This window comes from Microtus ochrogaster, chromosome 17 (assembly GCF_000317375.1).
Source record: "Microtus ochrogaster isolate Prairie Vole_2 chromosome 17, MicOch1.0, whole genome shotgun sequence".
In the NCBI taxonomy this organism is placed as follows: Eukaryota; Metazoa; Chordata; class Mammalia; order Rodentia; family Cricetidae; genus Microtus; species Microtus ochrogaster.
In genome coordinates this window covers 14,228,566-14,251,389 of record NC_022019.1, presented here as the reverse complement: position 1 = coordinate 14,251,389, position 22,824 = coordinate 14,228,566, and the positions used below count along the sequence as shown (strand labels likewise).

The window sequence follows — 22,824 nt, the reverse complement described above, 5'->3', positions numbered from 1 at the left end:
AAAAAAAAAAAAAATAGTTGTCCCATGCTTTCTCTCCTGAACACCTGAGAGGCCAAGAGACCATCACAACGACATGTTTTGGGGATGGTGACAATGCAGTGTGGGCAAAGGGAATGGTGCCATGAGCCTATGGTCTAGAGAATCCTCAGTTCTCAGCACCATCCTCTTGCTGCCAGTCAGCTGGGCAGCCAGGCTGGGGGATGACCTTGGGGGTCATAATTCATCCCAAACTCTTAAATTGGGGCTTCACCTGCAAATTCACTCCTCCCCCTCTGTCCCTGTCTGGGGCCAGATTTCCTCTTTAAGGACAAGAGCCACACTGGACTTGGTCTCCTTCGTGACCTCATTTCACCTTAATGGCGTTTTTAAAGACCCCTGCGTTGGTACAGAAGATCTAACAGAAAGCGGCTTAGGGAGGCTTTATTCTGGCTCAGAGTTAAAGGGCACAGTTATTACGGCGACCAGGCACGGGGCAGGGGGAGCAGGGGGGCAGCTGGTCACATGACATCCCCTGTGAGGAAGCAGCAATGGATGCCGGCGCTCAGCTCACCCTCCTTTTTACTCAGACAGGCCTCCAGCACTGGGAACTGCGCCATCCACATTCAGGGATTTCGATTAACGAATGTGAACAAGGAGTAAATGCCATTGCTCCAAGCCCTCGTGGTGTGGAGGAATAGAGCAGGGTCACTTTGTTGCCCGTGCAAAAGTCACACTGCTGAGTGTTTTGGGAATGAATTCAATTTCAAAGGGAAGAATCATGGCTTCACAAGGTTTCCACAGATACAACAGCGACTTTTCTAAAAGACAAGTGTTCCCACAGCTCTGCAAAACAGGTCGTTCCACGTGGACGTATACACTTCCCGTGGATCTGCCTACTAGTCTGTCAGCTGTGCATTCAGTGTACAGTATTGTGGGCTCCAGCAATCTCAGGTCTTTGATGGGGTTAAAGGTTAGATAGTCATAGTTACTATCCTCCCTTATCTCAGTAAAGACATTTTAGGTACAAGACTTAGACTTTCCAGGACAGGACGGCTATTGGAACAATCTCTGCAATTTGCCAATTACCTATGGCTTGGATATTTAGAATGCGTTTCTTGCTTGATGTTGTTCTTGTTGGTTGTAGCTTCAGCTTTGCTTATGTTATTACCTTTCCTTTCTTCTGCACAATACTTGATAGTTGTTCTCATTGTAGTTTTGTGTTAGGATTAGAACCTTCTTATTTAGAAAAAAAAGGGGGGAAATTTTGTGGGATTTCGATCCATTTAGCCAAAGACCTTTGGGAAGCAATCCTTAGGGCATGGTCTTACCTGAGTCTATGACCACTTAAAAACCCAGGAGGAGGAGTCATGTTCTCTCCCTTTCTCCCTTGGGTGGCTAAACCCCAGCTCCCCTAGACAGAACTGCAGACAACAGCAGCTGGATCGTGGTGGCGTCTAATCTATTCTGTACCAGTGTTTATCCCCACTTTATAACTAAATAAATTCTTGAGATCTTTTAACAAACTCACATGGGTTCACGTTTCATGGTTGAGCTATTTCTCCAGCCTCCAAAGATGATGGGTAGGAAGGGACTTCAGAATGAAAAGTCTCACAGTTGCTATCTGAACAAATCTAGAGATTTGTTCTAGCTAGAGAAGGTCCCTCCCACCAGAAGTTACCTTGAACCTGACAGGTGACCAAGAGTGAGAACCAGGTTCACCAGAGTGAGCTGTCACTAGTATATTCCATCTGGCTATATCTGCATTCAGTCCCTGAACCAGGGCTCTAGCCTATCTTTGGGGTCCTCTTCTTTCTGTCCTCACCCCAAGCTTCTCGATGTCAGCTCAGATTTGTAGCCAGCCCCAAAGCACAGTCTCTCATACATGCCAGGGGTTAGAGACTGCATCTCTTTATTCCCAGTTGGACAGGTCTCTGAGTAACACACAGGACAGAAGATAAGGCAGAAGCCAACTTTGGGGATAGCTCAATGCTGGACATTTGGAGAATTGGCTGTGATTTCTGACTTTCTTCTTGACAGAGACCTTCCAATGTTCAGTATCCAGGGGCTTCCCCTCTACCTGGGCTATTTTCTCAATCCACTGGGTATAGTTCGACAGCACGGTGTATATTCCTGGGGAGCCTTTTTGTCCACAGCTCCTGCCCCAGCTGATGATGCCCACCTGGTACCACCTACTGCCAGGCTCTGCGTTGCAGACAAGCGGTCCCCCACTGTCTCCCTGTGGGCAGAGAACATAGCGCAATATTAAGCCCACTTCAAGTTGTCCATTGAGGCCAGGCATGGCTCCATTGACTTCGCCTACTCAAATTTGTCAAATAAATTTTGTTACCACTGACCAAGGTAACTACTCCATCCTGGCCCCGTGGGAGAGATGCCCTGCTCACGAGTACCTTATGGAGTCATAGGGGGCAACATCTAAGGGCAGCAGTGTGCAGGGTCCAGGAAAGAGGGCTCGATGAGAAAGAAACTCCAGAGAGGGTCCAAAAGATGGGCAGAAGGAAAAGTGGTTCAGGGATGTGAGATTTTTCAAAGCAGGCTCTGGAAAGGGCAGAGAAGAAAGCACACACACAGCGTGGGGAGGGCTGTGTCAGGACACGACTTCGACTCCCAGATCCTACGTTAAGAAAGCGAGGCATGGTGGCCTAAGTCTGCAACCCCAGTGCCAGAGAGGCAGAGACAGGTGGGAAGGGTAGTGGAGTCCTGTGGACTTAGTGTCCCTGAAGACCTGAAATCATCTGTGAACTTGTTGCATACTGACCCCCAGTTGGGCATCAACAGTGTCAGGGCTTACTGTGTACACAGCCTTCACTCAAAGACTCTAAGTCCCTGTGGCTCAAGGCCCTCATGTCTATGTGTTTTTCAGACCGTGTGTGTGTGTGTGCATACATGTGCATGTGTGTGCATATACGTACTTCTGAGTGTACGCATAGGTTCGCGCGTGTGCAGAGGACAGAGAACAACTTCAGCTCTAGTCTCTCAGATGTCACGTCCACTAACTACTGCTGGACTTTTTGTTTTGGTTTCAGTTTATTTTGCTTGGTTTTGTTTGTTTGTTTTGCTTTGAGTTAGGTCTTTCTCTCAGTAGCCTGGAGTTGCTTGTTAGGTTGGCTGGCCTGAGAATTCCAGGGAGTCTCTTACCTTCTCCATGCTGAGAATACAAGTGTATGTGGCCATATCTGACTTGTTTTCCATGGGTTTGGGGGACCACACTCAGGCCATCATGCTTGCTTTGCTGACTGAGCCCTTTCCGGAGCCTGCAGTCTAGAATCTTAATCTATTCAGGGGAGGGAGACACTCTTGCAAGGAAAACACCTACGGGTTGCAGGTTGAGGGAGGGGCCGCTGCCCCTCGTTACCTGGCAGGCATCATAGCTCTCGTTATCATACGCAGCACACAGCATGTTGTTGGTCAGCACTGGAAACACCTCCGTGCATTCCTTCCAGTCTGTAATACGCATTGGCACCTTCATCAGGTCGGTTGTCATAGAGAATTTGTCAGCTGCCATAGAGAGAAAGCACTTTGGGAAAGCCACCAGGTGGGGGGGGGGTTCCTTATGCAAACAATGAAGCTGGTTTGGCCCGGAGAGAGCCACATACCCTCCTGCACCAGCCCAAAACACTCTCCTTCATGCTAATCATAGACTCAGTATCCACAGCCTTCTGCTAACCTATACCTGAACTTTATCTATCATCACCTAAGCTGTTCTACTTAACCCTGCCTCCTGCCTCCTCTCATTTAGAACCTGAGTCCTCTTCCGGACCATCTCCACCCAGCTCCAAGATTTGACAACCCCAGGAAACACATTAGTGTTTCCTGAAACTCCTATCCCTATCGTTTATTGCGTGAGTACAGCCCTCCATTCCTAGTCACCGACTCTGGTTGTATCATAGTGAAAAAAATTATGATTATGATTTCCAGCACTGATAGATTGGCTGTATTGTCTTTTGCAAAGATCTAAACATAAATGTGTGTGTGTGTGCATGTATATATACATATATATGTGTGTGTGTTTGTGTGTTATATGTTATATATGTGTGTGTGTATGTATGTATGTATGTACATGTGTATCTGTATCTGTGTGTGTACAAGCACAAGAGAGTGAGTGCCCACAGGGGCCAGAAGAGGGCAACAGATCCCCCAGAGCTGAAGTTCCAGGCAGTTGTGAACCTCCCAAGACAGGTGCTGGGAACTGAACTCAACCCTCCTCCCCACCCCTCACCCCGCAAGAGCGGTATGTAACTTACCCACTGAACCATCTCTAGCTCCTGGATGAATCTTTAGGAGGTGCACAGTTTAAATCTGAACTGTCTCTCTGAATAGACCATGTTCTGAACATTTGTTTCTCAGCAGATGGGGCTGAGTTTGGAGGCTGTGGAACATTTATGGGGCTGGGCCTAGCTGACAGAAGTAGGTTTCTCCGACCAGGCCTTTGAAGGTGATTCTTGCTTCCTGGTTCTGTCCTGTTCTCTGCTCCCTGGGCTTATGGGAGTGTGAATAGCCTGTGCCCCATGCTACCTATCACCCCTGGGCTCAGAGCTGCTGTGCCCAGCCTTCCCCCCCAAAATGGACCAAGATTCCTGAAACCCTGAGACAAAATAACCCTTTCCTTCTCACATGTTTCTGGGAGATATTTTGGTCCCACACAAAAATTTTTAGAACAGAAGGGGTGACAGGAACTAGCGTCTTGGCCTCCAGTAGCAGAAATTTGCCTGAATGTCTCAACTCTCACCACAGAAATTCATACCTGCCTCCCTCCCAGGGGGCTTTAACCTTGTAGGTCACCTTGTTTCCCCTTCCCTGCTTCTAAGTCTTATCTGGAACCAGCAGCCATGATCTACCTGTCTCCCTCTGCTAAGCTACTGAGAGAAGCCAAATTCCAGGCTCAGTTCATGGGAGGCATTTGTGGGCCTGAGGCTTGCTTCAGCTGTAGGCTGTGTGGTTCCGATCTCTTACTCACTGCTTGCCTTTGGGGGTGGGGGGGTTCTTACAGGGACAGTCAAGTGGGGATTTCCTCACACATTCCTGCTCCACATGTTTCCTATTCTAAGTAACAGCCTGACCTGTCGCAAATGATAACATTAACTTCTAAGAGTGGCTGGGCAACACTTGAGTAGCATTAGAAGCCTAGCCCGGGGTTGCGCATCATGAAAACCTATAGGAACCAGGTAGGAGACATTACTATGTAAGAACTAAGGAAGAACACAGGAGCCTTTGGACAACTATGGTGGTTGAAATCCCATTAAACAGAGAGGACCACTCTGTGTCGGCTGACCACACCCAGGGATTGGTCCAGAGCTGGCATCTCAGCCACAGCATCTCTCTAGCACCCAGAGGAGAATGAGCCAAGGCTCCCAAGAGCTGAGGCTGTGGAGATTTCCTTCACTGAAAGCCTCTCCACCACCTTCTCATCTTCTGTGTCCTATCTCACACCTCCCCCAGATCCCGTGGTTCCCACGAGGCCCTGGGCAGTCACATACCTGAGTTGATTATGCCCCATCCTGCCACCCAACATTCATGCCAGCTGGAAGGGGCAGGATGGAGAGGCAGGCAGATGGGCACTGTCAGGTCATTGAAATGGATAGGGCTGGCCAGCAGCAACAAGGCAATATCATTGTCCATGTTGATTCTTTTAAAGTTTTTGTGGCGGATTATGTTGGCCACCTGTATTTCCACGGGCGAGGCAGCTAAGTCATTAGTTCCCACTTTGACAGTCAGTTCTTTCGGGCTGGGGACACAGAACAAGAGGGAAGGAAGAAGAAGAAGAAAGGAAGCCTGAATGAACAGAAGTCAAGGGGTCCAAAGCCTCTTCACCCATTTTAGTCCTAGAGGCCTTCAAGGCCTTGTCCTACTGGGGCAGCTGCTCAGCAGGTTTAAAGCCTGAATGAATGCAGAAAGAGCATGTTATCTACTTTCCTTGTTGTTGTGATCAAGTATTTGACAAGAAACTATGAGAGGGGAAGCTGATTTGGTCTCAGTTTAAGATTTGGATCACAATCCCTGACTTCAAACTCTACTACAGAGCTACAGTACTGCAAACAGCCTCGCATTGGCATAAAAACAGACAGGAGGACCAATGGAACTGAATAGAAGACCCAGATATTAATCCACACACCTACAAACATCTGATTTTTGACAAAGATGCAAAAAATATCATGCATGGAAAAAGGAAACATATTTAACAAATAATACTGGCATAACTGGATATCAACATGTGGAAGAATGAAAATAGATCCATATCTATCACCATACACAAACTCAAGTCCAAATGGATCAAAGACCTCAACAGAAAGCCAACCATACTGAACCTCATAGAAGAGAAAGTGGGGAGTACACTTGAATGCATTGGCACAGGAGACCATTTCCTAAATATAACCTCAGTAGCACAGACACTGAGAGAAACAATTAATAGGACCTCCTGAAACTGAAAAGCTGTAATGTAAAGCAAAGGACACGGTCAACAAAATGACAGCCTACAGAATGGGAAAAGCTCTTCACCAACCCCACATCAGACAGAGGTCTGATCTCCAAAATATACAAAGAACTCAAGAAATTTGTCATTAAAGGAACAAATAATCCTTGCCGGGCGATGGTGGCTCATGCCTTTAATCCCAGCACTCGGGAGACAGAGGCAGGCGGATCTCTGTGAGTTCGAGACCAGCCTGCTCTACAGAGCTAGTTCCAGGACAGGCTCCAAAGCCACAGAGAAACCCTATCTCAAAAAAAAAAAAAATGGATTACAGACCTAAACAGAGAACTCTCAACAGAGGAATCTAAAATGACTAAAAAACACTTAAGGAAATGCTCAACATCCTTAGCCATCAGAGAAATGCAAGTCAAAACAACTCTGAGATTCCATCTTACACCTGTAAGAATGGCCAAGATCAAAAACACTGATGATAACTTATGCTGGAGAGTATGTGGGGTAAAGGAAACACTCCTGTATTGCTGGTGGGAGTGCAAGCTGGTTCAGTCCCTTTGGATATCAGAATGGCAATTTCTCAGAAAATTGGGAAACAGCCTTCCTCAAGACACAGCAATACCACTTTTTGGTATATGTCAAAGGATGCTCGATCATGCCACAAGGACATGTGCTCAACTATGTTCATAGAAGCATTGTTTATCATAGCCAAAACCTGGAAACAACCTAATTGCCCCTTGACTCAAGAATGGATAAGGAAAATGTGGTAAATTTACACAATGGAGTACTACACAGCAGAAAAATATAATGGCATCTTGAAATTTGCAGGCAAATGGATAGATCTAGAAAACATCATATTGAGTGAGGTAACCCAGATCCAGAAAGACAAATATCACATGTACTCACTCATAAGTGACTTTTAGACATAAATCAAAGAAAACCAGCCTACAATTCACAATCCCAGAGAACCTAGACAACACTGAGGACCCTAAGAGAGACATACATGGATATAATCTACATGGAAAGTAGAAAAAGACAAGATCGTCTGAGTAAATTGGTAAGTGGGGACCATGGGAGAGGGTTTAAAAGGAGGGGAAAGGAAGGGAGGGGAGCAGAGAAAAATGTATAGCTCAATGAAATTAATTAAAAAACAATTTGGTCCACTATGACAGAGGAGGCATGGCATGAGTGGGTGAGGCTATGTGCTTATATTTGTATTAAACAGGAGCAGATGAGACCGTGGCTGGAACTGGGCTGAGTTATCAAGGTCCACCACCCAGTGACATACTTCTTCCATTTACTCTCCAATCTCCTAAAGGTTCCCCAACCTCCCAATACAACACTACAGCCTGGAGACCAAGTGTTCAAACACATAAACCTACGAGTGACATGGCACATTCAGACAGTAACACAGGGAGTAGACTTGTGAGCTTCGGGTTTCCAGACCTGAATGAGATAGCAGTGTGTAACAGAGCAGAAACAGATTTCGGTTATGGGTTCTCTGAAGATTCCCCACCCCCCAATTTGCTGCCTAGTTTTATGTCAACTTAATAACAAGGAAAAGTCATCCAGAGGCAGGAACCCCAATTAAGAAATGCTTTCATAAGATCAGGCTGTAGGCAAGCCTACAAAGCATTTTCTTAATTATTGACAAGCCCATTATAGGTGGTGTCATCTCTGGGTTGGTGTTAGGTTCTGTAAGAAAGCAGGTTGAGCAAGCCATGAGGAGCAAGCCAGTAAGCTGCACTCCTCCATGGCTTCTGCATCAGCTACTGCCTCCAGATCCAGCCCTGTTTGAGTTCCTGTCCTGACTTCCTTCAGTGATGGACTATGATGTGGAAGGGTAAGATAAACCTTTTCCTCCCCAAGTTGCTTTTGATTGCAGTGTTTCATCACAGCGAGAGTAACCCTAACTAAGACACCCCCAAAGGACCGGTTGCCATAGAGCAAACCAGCTGTCAGAGTGGCAAGGTGCTGTCACACAAATCAGCAATCACTGTTGATGTCATTACATCCGCCGACCATTTAGAAATGAGGACCAGAGTTTCTCCTGGAGCTTCCACTGACCACACAGAAAGAACTTGCTGAGCAAAGCAATAGTCAGGTGAGATGGCCAGGGTCTCTTTAGCTCTCCCAACCAGTCTCCAAGTCTCCTTCAAGAGCAGGAGCTAGCATGCTTGGGTGGGTCTGGAGATAGAACCCATGAGATCAAACATGTTTGGCAAAAACATGTCCGCTGTGCCATCCCACATCCCATTCTGTATCTTAATTTATTATTTTGAGACAAGGCTTCTCTCACTTAGCTGCCCTACCTGGCCTCAAGTGAGTGTTCCTCTTGCCTTGGGTTTCCAGTGTTGGGATTACAGGCTATGCCTCCTTTTTCTGCAGTTTTCTTAAGCTTTCTAAACGAGGTGAAGGCAAAAGCCAGACTTTCCTTCCTGCCTTTGTCTACTGGGTATGCACTTGGGCAAGCTATATACATTTATCAAAACTTAATTTTTCTATCTACAACATAATGGTTTCTTTTACCTCCTTTTAGAGGTCATTGAATTAGTATCGAAGAAAAGTCCAGGTAAAGACCTGGGTGCGTGGGTAGTTGCCAAGCAATCCTAGGTGCCCACTGATGGCCTAGGACAAATCAGTCTCCATAAGAACCAAGAAGGGGGCAACAGACAGCCAAATAGGCCAGATGGGAAGTGTTAATACTTCCTTCTAGAAGCACTTGAATGTCTTAGGAGAGATAAGGGGCCAAGCCATCTGACTCTGTCAGCTGCAGGTGTCCCTAAAAGGGACAGGGGTAACCTCAGGCACTGTCTCTGGTCACTTGCTTCAATATCCAAACTGATACTGGGGAGGAAGGGAGTCATTTTTGTCTGCCCAGGAAGTAATTGTACTAGGATCCCTCTCACAGCCTGATTGTGGCTGAGAATGTGCCACCCCTGGACAACCTGGGCCCTCAATACTTACGAAATCTCATCATCATAAAAGCAGTGAGCCACGGTGATGATCCACCACTCGCTGAGAATGGAGCCACCACAGAAATGATGTCTCTTTTCTTGAATGCTCACCTGCCATGGAAACTCACCCACCTCAGCCTCCTGCCCTCCTATGATCCTGGAGTGTCGAGTTCTGCTGTCATACAGGGGTCTCGTACCACATTCTGCAGGGAGGGAAAACCAAAGGGAAAAATAGATCCTCCGTCAGCCTCCGTCAGGACAGGCTGGGTCTAGCTTGTGGGGAGAAATCCCTGGGGATGTTCTGAGGCCAGGACACCAAGGTTTCCCCACTGTGATAGGATAGGAAGGAGCCCATGGCTCTGGATGAGGTGGGGGTGAAGGTGTTGGCTCTGTCTACATTCTTCATGGGGTCTCAGGCTGGCGGCTTTACCAAGCCTGCTTCTGCACAGTGAACCTGGAAGAAGACACTTTCAAAGGCCACCTCCGGCGTGGGGATGTTGGGAGCAGTGAGACCCCAGATCCTGAATTTCTTGTAATCCCCTGATCTGAGTGGCCACAGCTGCACTGAGCACGTGACCTTCAGGAGTTCCTGATGGCAGGAGAGTGGTTTCAGGTGGGTTTGGCTGGGGCGTGGCTATCTCTATATAATCTGCACAATAAAGGGGGCATTTTTGGGGAATTCAAAAATGACACCTGTCGCTGTCTCTCTGTCTGTGTGTATCTGTGTATTTTAACCTCCAGCCCCCTAGCCCGAGGCTCTCTAACTGGGTGCCAGCGCACAGAGCACAGACACGGGGGGAGGGGGGGTGCGTAGCATGGGGAGAAAAATATGACTAGAGGGACACACCAGGTCTAGTAGCTATGACACAGGACTGGCAAATATCTCCCCTGCCAAAGCAACAGAGATTTGGAGGGTGAAATTAGTCTGCTGACCCTCAAATGGCTAGCGGCATGGTCTTGTCACCATAAAGGCCCTGAAGAAAAGAGAGGCAGGGGTAGGGAGACAGCCAGGTTGGCAAAGCTCTCACCACGCAAGCACAGAGTCCTAAGTTGGAGCCCCTAGAACCCATGTAAAAAAAAGTCCAGGTATGGTAGTGTGTTTATAACATCAATGCTGGGGAGACAAAGATAGGCATAACCCTGGGGCTTCACTGGCCAGCCAGCCCCACCTATTCGGTGAATTCTAGGCCAGTGATGACACCCTGTCACAAAAGACAAGGTGGACAGTGCCTGAGGAACAACACTTGAGTTTGTTCATGGCCTTTACACACATGTGCATACACGTGTGTGCTGTCCCGAACATACAAGCGCGCGCGCACGCACACACACACACACACACACACACACACACACACACACACACAGAAGGAAGAGTCAATGCAGAGAGAGAGATACTACAGAGCCGGCTCAGTGAAGGAAGCAGAGGCCCGGACAAGCCACTCAACGTCAGCACACAGGCAGGGGCAGTGCTCCCGTAGTGCTCAGACAGGGCACGGCCCCATCCACCGTTGCCTTCACCCTGGGATCCCCACACTGCACTTCTACCCTATAGACCAGTGAGAAGAAATTGGTGTGACTTAAACCTCTTAGCCTGTGTTGATGTGACAAAGTCCTGGGTAAGGAAGAGGTTCACAGGACCCCCAAGAAGACATGAAAAGTGCCAGGACCCACTAGGAGCCTTCATTATTGTCATCTGGTCCGTGTAGAACAGTTGTGTCACTCGGCGTCTGGGGACAGAGATGACAACTACTGGCCCGTGAAAGGAAGCCTGGCTTCAGCGGCTCTTCTCCAGAGCCTTAAGCTGTCTGCAATACATAGATATTTTCTTCGGAGCTTTGGGCCTCACTGTGCTTTTTGTTCACCAAACACGCTCGCGGCGCTCACCTTGTATCTGACACTGTTCTAGGTGCTGTAGGAAGATAAAACTCACAGTTTTCATGATCACCCTGAAGTCGTGCTACCCCAGACACAGGCTAAGTAACTCATCTAAGGGCATGCAGCCTAGTCAGGCGGCCTGACCAAAGCCAGGCCACCCGCTTCTCAGCACTCTGCCTGGAATGTTTGTGCCTTGACTGCCAGCTTGCTCTCGTTGTTTGGGCTTCCCCCTAAGAATCACTTCTTCAGTGACAGCTCCTCTGGCCTGACCTCTGCCCTGGCCAACCTTGTTGTCTATGCAGCCTCAGGTGTCGCCATTGTGTTTCAATGATTGTGGAGTGCACCTGTCTGCCACTGATCCCAGAATGCCAGCTCCAAGTGGAGAAAGCAGCATACATGTCTTGGTGATGCTGTGTCTCGAGGATGGGCCATACCTGTGAGAGATGCACTCAACAATCAATGGACTCGATTCTCTGACCGAAGGATTCTATGCTAGTGTCTTAAGGGGAAAAATCTGCCTACTGGAAGATGGCCCTTCTGGGGGTTTCATAATAGCTACAGATGGGAGACAAGCTGGTGTCATGGTATTTGTGCCCTGAACTATTTCTCAGCTGTGAAAATGAGGCTCGTGGGGAGTTTCTAATGATGTGGGGGAGGTACTTGTGATATAAATGTAAATGAAAAGATCAGGATAAAAATCAGATTTGATGGGGTCAGTGAGAAGGCTCGGTGGGTAAAGCCACTGTTGCCGAGCCTTCTTATCTGAGTTCCACCCCAGGGGAACTAAGTGGTATAAGGAGGCAGCTGATTCCGACAGCTGCTCTCTGACCTCCACATGAGTGCTATGAGACACACCATACACCACACCACAAACACATACACACTAAAGTAAAATGTAATAACATCGAAAAATCCTACTTGAGCCTTATGTGATTTATCTTATTACAAATTTGAATGTGCAGGTGTGGGAGCCAATGTACCAGGCTAACCCCAGAGAGGGGCTCGGCTGACTAGTGAGTGTCGACACCAGGCCTCTCTCTGCTGCAGCTACAGAACTCGCTAGGACCCTAGTTGCAGACAGCAGAGGCTGGTTTGTGATCGCCTTGTCCAATGACTCGAGGAGACACTCCTTAGCCTTGCTTATCTCCTCTCTTATCTCATCCCTAAACTGGTCTGAAGCACTCCATCCATCAGGCTAGCACGTGGCTCAGATGTGATGATGATATTTGAAGTGTACCTCGAAGTGCTTGGCACAGAGCACAGTCTTCCAGCCACAGTTGATTCAGGACTTCTCAGAACCATTTTGCACCGAAGTCCCCATGGGACTGGCAGACAAATCCCACTCTCCACATCTTTGGTCCTGGGAACACCCCACATGGAAGCAGCCAGAACACAAAGCCTGAAGGCAATGTCAGCAGCTCCCACGGTGAGGAGTCATTTGAACGGCTTGGAGCCTTTTCCCATTGGACTCTGGAGGGACAAGTTCTGCCAATGGTGTCCCGTGCCTTATTCCATGGAGTGTTCCCAGGCCACTCTGAAGGCTGGGGAGACAGGTTGTCTCTGCTCAAAGGCAGTGTGAAGAGCACCCGAAGAAAGTCTGGGTGTTGCTCAGACTGGTGCAAGTCAACGTTGTGTCCCTGTGGTTGTGGCTTTGGGCTAACTTTCCCAACCCTGAAGTTGTAAAATAAACCTGGATTGTCTAGGAGGAGAATGGGGATTAGTTAGCAGCATGCTCTCACTGCTCTTGGGTTTCTCTCTGCAGGTGTGATATGACCAACTGCCCCAAGTTCCCATCCCCTCGGCTTCCCACCCACGATGGACTATGCACCCTTGAACTGTGAACCAGAAGAAGCCCTTTCTCCCTTAAGTGGTTTTTGTCAGAGTATTTAAGTGTAGAAATGGGGGCGGGGAGTTCAGTCACTTGACTACTTCCTGGCCCAAGCTCTGGGAACTTCCTCATTCATTGGTATTGGTGAGGTAGAATTTTAATTTTCCAAGCTAAAACTTGGAAACTCCAAAATTAGACAGGTATCCCCTAAAAGGGATGGGTGAGGGGTCTGTGCTCTTGGAGGTGACCTCCTGGTGGCCTGTTAGCTAACTCATGGGACATGTCCACTGTTTCCTTTGTCCTTAATGCTCACCACATAGGATGGTAGGATGAAGGAAGGTGAAGAAAGCAGGTTTCCAGGCTGGCCCTACTTGGGTCAGCAGCTCTGGCCAGAGGGAGAGAAGTCCACGTACCAATATTTGCCCCCAGGGTGTGGGCAACAAGCAGCAGAATGGAGGGCAGGATCATGGCCCTGGCTGGGCTATGTGCTGGAGGTTAGGAGGCTGAGTCCATGGTGCCAGCTGGCTGCTCAGATTCCTTAAGCTGCCAGGCTATTGATGTCACAATGGCTGTGTTGAGACCTCACACAAAGTCACAAAGACTCTTCTCAAGTCATTGTCTTTCTGTGATGCCTCACCCAGGACTTCACTCCTGAAGACTTTCCCCTTGGAGCAACTTCACTCTTGAAGACTTTCCCCCTTGGAACGGCCCTTACAGTTGGCCTGATTTCCTATCCTTACCACACAGCCCTCTTCAGAGGCTTTGTGTTTGGTCCCATTGTAACTGTTTCTTCTTAAGGTTCATGAACTTCTCTTTCTGGGGAGCCTACCACATTGTGGTATACCTATAAAAGTCAGGCAAGGCTTGCAAACTGGCCGCTAGGCTGGGCACTAGATGAGCTTTGCTGAGACAGACATTCTTGTCAACTAAATAGGTACCAGATTCTCAGCCTCTTAGGCATACTGATAGCCATTGTTGGACTACACAGTCCACCCTGTGTCAATCTAAGAAGTCCCAGTTTTGATACACATGTATTCATTTTTGATACACATGTATTCTATTGGTTACATTTCTCTGAAAAACCCTGATACACCTACCACCCATGTCCACAACATAGGAAATCTCCATCAGCTCTCTATGTCCCAGGGAGCAGAGCCATGGGACCCAGTCCCACAGATGGAAACTACACAGTCCCGTAGAGTACAGTCTCAATAAACCATAGCTTCTTAACCTGAGGGTCATGACCCCAGGCGGAGTGGGGGGGGAGGTCACATGACTGAATGAAAATAAAAGGAAGAGTGATAGGAAGTCTTTCTGGCAGAGCTTGTCTATGTGGCCCTGAGGGAGGTAGCCATGTCTGTGGTTTTCAACACATGACATGTATGTTTTGCATGGTGTGTGCCACGCTTCACAGCATTAACTTCAAGGCTACAGCGTGTCATGGACTGCGTGTACTTATAGCACCTACAGTCTTCAGCTCTCACAGAAACAGTTTCATGATGGTGAACTGAGAACTTTGATATTTCCCTGCCTTTGTTCCTCTGCATATCAGTACTGAATTAGGATATCTTTGCATGGTATTGGGCTAGAGTATTTGACTTTTTAAAAATTGCTGTTTAAGTTATTGAGTTTGACGGATCGTTCAGTGAATTTCGGCTTGGGGTTAAGGCAGAGTTTTTGATGGTTTTCTGAAAAGACCTGTCCTGCCATTTTTAAAAAAAAAAAAAAACATGAAGTTGCATTCTCCGCACTGAAGATTATACAATAAAAATGTTTATCAACCTTGAAAAACATTGAAGATAGTTTGTGAAATGTTCAGTCAAGATTTTTTTTTTTTGAGGCAGAGTCTTGCTATACAACCCTGGCTACCCTGAAACTCTTAATTCAGTCCAGATTAGCCTTGAGTTCACAGATGTTTATCTGCCTCTGCCTCCTGAGAAATGGGATTGAAGATGGGTACCACCACGCCTGACAAGATTTAATTCTTTATATGAAACTAAGCAAGCTCACCCACCTCTCTAGTATACAAATTTGCTTTCATCTTTAGTAAATGGGAAAATCATGTGTATCCCAGAGTCATTTTAAAATAAACATATTATTTATATTAACAAAGATTTGACTTTTATATGTTTTATATACTTTGGTGAAAAGATATCACAGATAAAAATGCTTACAAAGTGTGGTGGTTTGATAATCATGCCCCATGTAGGCTCATATATTTGAATGTTTGGTTCCCAATTGATGGAACTGTTTGAGAAGGATTGGGAGGGAGGGCCTTGTCAGAGTAGGTGTGGCCTTGATGAAAGAGGTGTTTCCCTAAGGGTGGACTTTGAGGTTTCTACAGATGCCCCATTCCAGAGGCCCAGTCTCTCTCTTTCTCTGCCTGCTACCTTAGAATCAGGATGCAAGCTCTCAGCTACTGTTCTAGTATCATGCCTGCCTGCCTGCTGCCACAATCCCTGCCATAATGGTCATGAACTTGCCCTCTGAAACTGTAAACAAGTCTCCAATTAAATGCTTTCTTCTATAAGTTGTCTTGGTCATGGTGTCTTTTCATGGCAATAGAATAACAACTAAGGCAAGAAGCCTGCCGTAATCTGTAGTACACACCTTCTTCCTCCTCCCTAGAATTGGATGAGCATTGGGCTCAAAGTAGAGGAAGCAACCTTAGGGCCTGAAAGAACCTGCAGAAACTCAAAAGAAGGTACAGGATAAGCCACATCACTTAGGGACCATTGTCTGACTGATGTTCCAGAGGCAACTAGAAAGACATCCTCCTGGCGGTGTCACCAAAGTTCTAGCCAGTGATCTTCTGACCTTTGAAGAGCAGCTTGGGGCACTGAGAAGAATGTAAAGAAGGGAAAAAATAGTGATACCCTTTTCTTTAGCTTTTTTTTTTTTGGTACAGAGTTTTCCTTTGTAGCCTAGATTTGCATGAACTCACTAAGTAGCCCAGCCCACCTTGAACTCCCTGCAATCCTGCCTCAGCCTCCTGAGTCCTGAGATTATTTATAGGTGTGAACTACAACTTAAAATGAGGGGTTTTTTTGTTATTGTTTTTTTTTTGTTTTTTGTTTTGTTTTTTTTACATTTAAGTGTATCCCAATAGTGATGCCCTTTTCTTTTGCTTTTTTTTTTTTTTTTGGTACAGTTTTCCTTTGTAGCCTAGATTTGCTTGAACTCACTAAGTAGTCCAGTCCACCTTGGACTCCCAGCAATCCTGCCTGAGCCTCCTGAGTGCTGGGATTATAGGTGTGAACTACAACTTAAAATGAGGGTTTTTTTTTGTTTTTTTTTTTACATTTAAGTGTATCCCATGCGCTTATTGGGACATTCAAATGGGAACAAAAAAGTTACTACTGAAATTCACATTATTTAGCTGATGCTCCATGTTTTCTTTGGGAAGGCTTGTGTGCAAACTTCCAAGCTTAAGCCTGCAGGTTTTGACCCAGTGGGTTTAGAGGAGTGGAATGGGGGAAGCATCCGGGCCAAAGACTTCCTGAAGCTCTTTCTGCATATCTATAGTGCCACCCCAGGGCCGGATGCTGGTTTATTCCTGGGAAATCCAGAGTGTGTCTGGCTGAGTTGAAAGAGTTGCAGCTGGGTAGGGTCTTCTCTTAGCCTCTGGTTTGTTTGGGGACCCAGTGGGTGCTGGTAGGGGTGAGACACTTGCGATAGTCCTAGGATGGATCCATACATCTGGGAAGATGCAGGGAGTCTATAGTAGGAGAACAGGGGATTCACAATAGACACTTGGAGCCTGAGAGAAGAATGGGACCTTGGCACCATGAAAGCTTATCCTTGGCCTGCCTGGAAGAGTGAGGATCTCCCGCACATGCCCACCTGCAAGAATTAGCCATACGTGGTGTTCAGACCCAGAGAACACGGGTCTACTGTGTAGGCTAGTTCACCTGCTAGCAACCTTCCCCAGCTTTGACCCTTGGAGAAGAGGGAGAAGAGCCAGTGCTGAAAAGGAGTTGGGCCTTGAAACTTTGTCTGAGGAGGGAGCCAAACATTCATCCAATCGAATAAAAGTCCTGACTGTGACCAGGGAAAACTGAAGCTGGGTTTGGGTACGATGCCTGTAGAACCTTTGCATGAGACTGGTGGAGAGGCCATGAGGCACCTCAAACATCCGTCAGAGCACAGCGAGTCATTCCCCTGTATGGTGCACAAACAGAGCAGGGAGCTCAGAGCTGTGGTTGATCATGGTCCTAAGCCACTCTGTGCAAACACCGCAGTCTGATTCCCCTCCCTTTGCTGGTGCCTTTAGAGCAAGGTTGGGATTACTTATCTAGCACTGGGGGAAATGTGAACCGAACAAGGGACCTGATGTAGGGAGGCAGACGTCAAGTAGGAGTGACATGTTCCATTTGTGCCCAAGCTCTTATGACTTGTGGCCACCTGGTCATTACTGCCTTCTATGGAGCTAGAAATGGGCCCCAAATCTCCTTCAATGGTGCAGTGTGGGCAGCCATTACCACGATAACTTAACAAAACCCACTGTCACAGATGGAGCATCATGTTACACGGCCTCCTCACCAGAATCCAACAGAGGCCGTGGAACTCACCTGGGGACACTTAGTTCCTGGAGGTTTCCTGCCATTCACAGTGGCCATGACTAATGGACAGGTTGCCAAACTGACTCTGCTGTCAGCTGTGCAAGCCACCCACCTTCAGAGACAGCTTTTACCATGCCCATAAGGGACTGGGGAATACTTCATTTCTGAGTTATTTTTCAGTAACAGTCCTCTCAACTAGTTAGAGGGTGGCTGTGGTCATAGTGACCACATTTGCCGTGACAATGACAAGGAAGATCTATGACCCAGGTCACAAGGTAACCACAGCGTATGCATTTAAATCAGGGAAGGATCTTAATCTCTGACTTGTCCTAGACATAAGCTTGGAGGTCACCTTGCTGTCCCCCCTCTCAGATTCAAAGAGAGGCACACCTCAAGCGTGGAGCACTGGTTTCCTCTCGTGACTCCTCCTGGCAATGAAGTCATTTGCTGTCATCTTCAGTGTGCACAAACATTCCACAAACTATGTTGAGCTATGCCTTCCCTTGTTTCGTGGGAGAGAAAAAGAGACTCAAGCACATTTTGCCGACCCTGCTTCTTTCATGGGTGCTTTCAGATGATCTCTAATTCTTCCATAGTTTTAATAAATGTTCTTGGACATTCATGAGGGGAGAAGACACTTAATAGACTTTAAATAACTTGCTCAATACAAGCCTTGGCGGGTGTGTCCAGGATGGAACAAGCTCCCCCCTGCCCTGAGTAGGAGGCAAGACTTCTCAGGCCCTCATTTATTCAGTCTGATGTGGGAATAAGGGGTTTCTTGGTGTGGAAGCAATAAAAATGAGGTCAAGCCACATATTTTGGATAAGCATTCAAAACTTCACTGAGGAGAGAGATGAGAGAAGGATGGCTTGAGGATGTCCTCGGTAACTGTTATCCTAACAACGAAGCTAGTAGGAAGTCAATATATTGCTTAGTTGTGAGCTTGGCAAAGGGGTGGTAGTGTGGGACGGATCCTAGGGTCATCTCAAGTGTCTCTCACTGAGTAGCCCAGTGGGTGCTTGTCTCATCAATCTCATCAATAACCATCCTCCTTGTGGGGTCTCTTCTGGTGTTTTACTAGAAAGCTGAGAGTGGTCAGTATTGAGGGTCAAGGAAACGAAATAGTTAAAGGCCCAGTTTGTCTTTGGCCCCTTGTGGTAGTCCCCACCCACTTCGATTCCAACTACTTACTAAGGACCTAATAAGTAACAGATGGCATGCTAAGAACAGAGGATGTAAGAGCAAAGAAAAAGAAAAGACCCTTGCCCTCACCAGAGTTATAATCTAACAGGGGAACAAACTGATAATGCTGAGGATATGTACTGTGTTGATATCCACTGGAGATAAGAAAGAGCAGGCAAAGCAGAGAGAAAGAGAAGGGGGGCGCCTTGTGCAAGGGCACTGTAATAGCTAATGCTGTCTTAATGAAATCTGAAATCACCTAGGAGACAGCCTCCAGGGGATTATCTAGAGTCAGTTAACTGAAGTATGAAAAGCCACATCAGCTGTGGGCAGCACCATCCCTTAGGCTGGGATCCTAGACAGAATACAAAGGAGAAAGCAAGCTTCAACCAGTGTCCATCTCTCTCTGCTTCCAACCACGGAGGCCATGTGGTTAGCTACCCCACATTCCTACCACTATGATTTCTTCACCGTGATGGACTGTACCCTCAAATTGTGAGCCAAAAGAAACACGTTTTCTTTAAGCTACAGTTTGTAGGGGCATCTCTTCATAGCAAGAGAGTAAGTAATTATCCAGGTGGGACACTTTGACCAAGCGACTGGAACGTCGCAGAAGTTGAGAGAGTTCTAGAAGACTTAGGGGCCTTGCACATGCCACTGTTTCTGAAGCAGGAACTTCATTCCTGTCGTGTGCACTCCTTCCCTGAGAGACGGGACTGTTGATGGAGAGCAGATACAGCAGCATCTTCCAGTAAGTCGAAGGTGCATCCTGGAGCTGCTTATTCTGTCAGCTTCAAGTTAAGGATAACTAGCATCTTAAAATGCTGCTGATGAGAAGAATGATGATGTGGAGAAGGTAATGATGGATGATGGACAGATGATGGGAGTCGGAGGAGAGATTCAGAACTCACAGAATGCTATTCCCAGACAACTCTCTCTCCCCGCCTCTCACCCAGTACCACCGCTGACCCTTCTCTGCTCCCTTGCAATCTCCAGGCTCCTTTTCTGACTCTGCCTCCTGCTGGTACACATCAAGGCAGAGAGGCTATAGCAGCTCAGTCCTCCCTTGTCTCTGCGTACTTCCCCTGGCATCATTTTCATCCTAGGATCTACAGCTGGACCCTTTCCCAGATTATTTATTCCCTGAACTTCTGGTCCGCACTGTTTCCAGACTATGCATGCTGTGGAGTCAGTGGCCGTGACACTTCAGTTGCTATCTGTGTCTCAGCAGTCAGACCACCAACATCAGGCCACCAACACCTCTCACCTGGATTACCCCTATGTGATAGTCTCTGTTCTGGTTTTACCTGCCCCCAAATAACATCCATGTTTCCATGGTGTATTTAGAGTTCTCTCTCTCTCTCTCTCTCTCTCTCTCTCTCTCTCTCTCTCTCTCTCTCTCTCTCTGTTTGTGTGTGTGTGTGTGTGTGTGTGTGTGTGTGTGTGTGTGTGTGTGAGGTACATGTGCAGGTGCATGTGGAGACTAATGCATAAACCTGGCAAACTTGGGTGTTATTTCTCAGGCTTTATTCATCGTTTTAAAGTATGTATTTATTTTCATTTTATGTCTATGCGGGTTCTGTCTGCATGCACAAATGTGTACCATGTGATGCATGGTGTTCCTGGAGGTCAGAAGAAGGTGTCAGATACCCTGGAACTTTACAGATGTTGTGAGCCAACATGTAGGTGCTGGGATTTGAACCCATGTTCTCTATAAGAGCACTAAGTGCTCTTAATTGATGTGTCACTTGTTCCAGGACCCACCCCTGACCATGCATATCTTTTTAAACATAGGGTCTCCAGCTGTCCTGGGAGTTGCCAAATAGGCTAGGCTGACTACCCAGCAAGACCCTAGGATCTGCCTATCTCTGCCTCTCTAGTAATGAAATTACACCATGCCCCCACCCTTGTAATCAAGCACAGCTTCTAGAGATTGAACTTAAGCCCTTGCACTTGCAAGGCAAGCAAGCACTTTACTGACTGAACTATCTCTGCAGCCCGCTCCAGAGTGATCTTTTAATGTAAGTAACATTTTAATGTAGCACCGACACCCACTTTAGTTCTTCTCCAAACCGTGGTAGGGTTAAAATTTCCTGTAGAGGCACGGAAACTTTGAGGTCCAATTTCAGAGAATATAAAATCTCACCCAGAGACCCAAAGCTCATTATTGCCAAAGGTGGCAGAAGAATAAATGGCTCCCCAAGTTCTCAAAGTCAAGGGCAGGGCCAGAACACACAGGCAGATAAAGGACTGTCAGCAGGAAGCACCCAACGGGACCAGTAACCAGAAAGGACTGGGAGAGGGACATGGCTCAATCAGGCTGTGCCTGCTCCTCCTCTCTAATCTCCACATTTACTGTGATGTCACCAGGCCAGGCTCTGCCATGCATTTGTGATGCCCAACTATGGCAGCTGCTGTTTTATCAGTGTGGGCAGGGTGTCAAGGTAGGCAACACCAGACTGGAAGGGCAACACGATGCTCTCCCTTCTGATTGCACTGCTCATGGCGTCCAAGGGACATGCCCAGGACAACCAAGGTTAGTGTCTGACTAGCCCAGAATTAAAGGTAGGAAAAGCCTGCTACCTCACCCCTGGATGCCCTAGAGTGAATGGGGGGCTCCAGGATGTGTGTGTGTGTGCAGATTTAGAGGTCTCGAACCCAGATCCAGAGAGCATAAACTCTCACCCAGAGAGACCCAGAGCTCTTTACCCCCAGAGGTGGCAGAAGATGGAATTTGATTCAGGAAATTAGGAGGCTATGACTGATTGATCAAAGCAGATGTACTGGACTGGTTGAAGATGTTATTTATGGTGAATCTCCCAGGATCTGTGCCCAGAGTTCCAGAAGCACAGGAGACTTGGGGCAAGATCAACTACTGGCTTTATTTCTCCCTGTCTGTAAATGAATCGAAGCTCTCTCTAGGTCCAGACCCTGAAAGAGGCAGCAGAAAGGTGTGGGGTCAAATAAGGATGCATTTAATTTAGAAAATATTTATCAGGTCACATTGCTGTAAGAAGTCAGTTCATGTAACATTTGCTCTGTGGTCTTGGGAGGTGGCCCATAGAGAAAGTTCTATGGGTAGACCAGATGTGCAAATGTTTGGTACTCTTTCTGAAGAATTACAGTAGGACCCCACACAAAAGGATGCTGACATGTATGATTCATTATGTGACTTTGCTATGTTTGATCTAGTTTCCCTACCTCCCTCTCCCCCTCTCCCTCCCTATCTATCTATCATCTATCTATCTATCTATCTATCTATCTATCTATCTATCTATCTATCTATCTATCTATCTAGATATCTAGATATCTATCCATCTATCTATCCATTTCTCTCTCTGTGTGTGTGTGTGTGTGTGTGAGAGAGAGAGAGAGAGAGGTGTACTCACCTTTCTCAAAGTCACTCACAGCTATTTTTTTAAAGATTTATTTATTTATTATGTATACAACATTCTGCCTCAATGTATGCCCACACACCAGAGGAGGGCGCCAGATCTCAGTACAGATGGTTGTGAGCCACCATGTGGTTGCTGGGAATTGAACTCAGGACCTCTTAAAGAGCAGCCAGTGCTCTTAACCTCTGAGCCATCTCTCCAGCCCCCACTCACAGCTATTTTTACAGTTCTATCAAGCAATAGGATTAACTTGTAAATTTCTGTTGCTTTTCCTCCCATTGGTCTTCCAACACCCTTTTAAACATAGAATATGTGTTTATGATTTCTGCAGCAGGTCCATTTTTGTCAGTTTGCGTTTTCCTACACTGATTATCTTCAGTTTGGAGGTATTTTCTAAGATCTGTTCTGTGGGCCCTCTCATTTGATTTCCCTCAGATGCCACCCTGAGCTTAGCTGGAAAGATTCTGAGAATGTGAAGTGAGGATTTTTCCGGGCGTCTCATATACCGATGTCTCTTTGCTTTCTCTCTCAAAACCAGTCCTGTGTGGCCACAGACCTGCCTTCCCAAACTCATCATGGTTGCCGTTCCGTGAACTGCTGGAAGTCCAGA

General features: G+C 47.0%; 1 protein-coding gene across 1 annotated transcript; it reads right to left on the bottom strand.

The window, feature by feature from the left end:
* Nucleotides 1-1,869: 1,869 nt before the first annotated feature.
* Nucleotides 1,870-13,543, bottom strand: LOC101984573 (serine protease 55). Its single transcript, XM_005355524.3, has 5 exons — nucleotides 13,489-13,543; nucleotides 9,383-9,575; nucleotides 5,475-5,722; nucleotides 3,353-3,495; nucleotides 1,870-2,215 (listed from the first exon to the last, which is right to left on the bottom strand). Exons 1-5 carry the CDS (start codon nucleotides 13,541-13,543, stop codon nucleotides 1,889-1,891), a joined length of 966 nt encoding a protein of 321 aa, XP_005355581.1. The 3' UTR covers nucleotides 1,870-1,888.
* Between the last annotated feature and the right edge of the window lie 9,281 nt (nucleotides 13,544-22,824).

Bases quoted from the DNA above. Each gene is read 5' to 3' on its own strand.
- LOC101984573 (XM_005355524.3), bottom strand. From the start codon at position 13,543: ATGATCCTGCCCTCCATTCTGCTGCTTGTTGCCCACACCCTGGGGGCA. The intron at 5,723-9,382 runs GTAAGTATTGAG...CTGTGTCCCCAG, and splicing joins TTTTATGATGATGAGATTTC to CCCGAAAGAACTGACTGTCA. The intron at 3,496-5,474 runs GTATGTGACTGC...TCTCTATGGCAG, and splicing joins ATGGGGCATAATCAACTCAG to CTGACAAATTCTCTATGACA.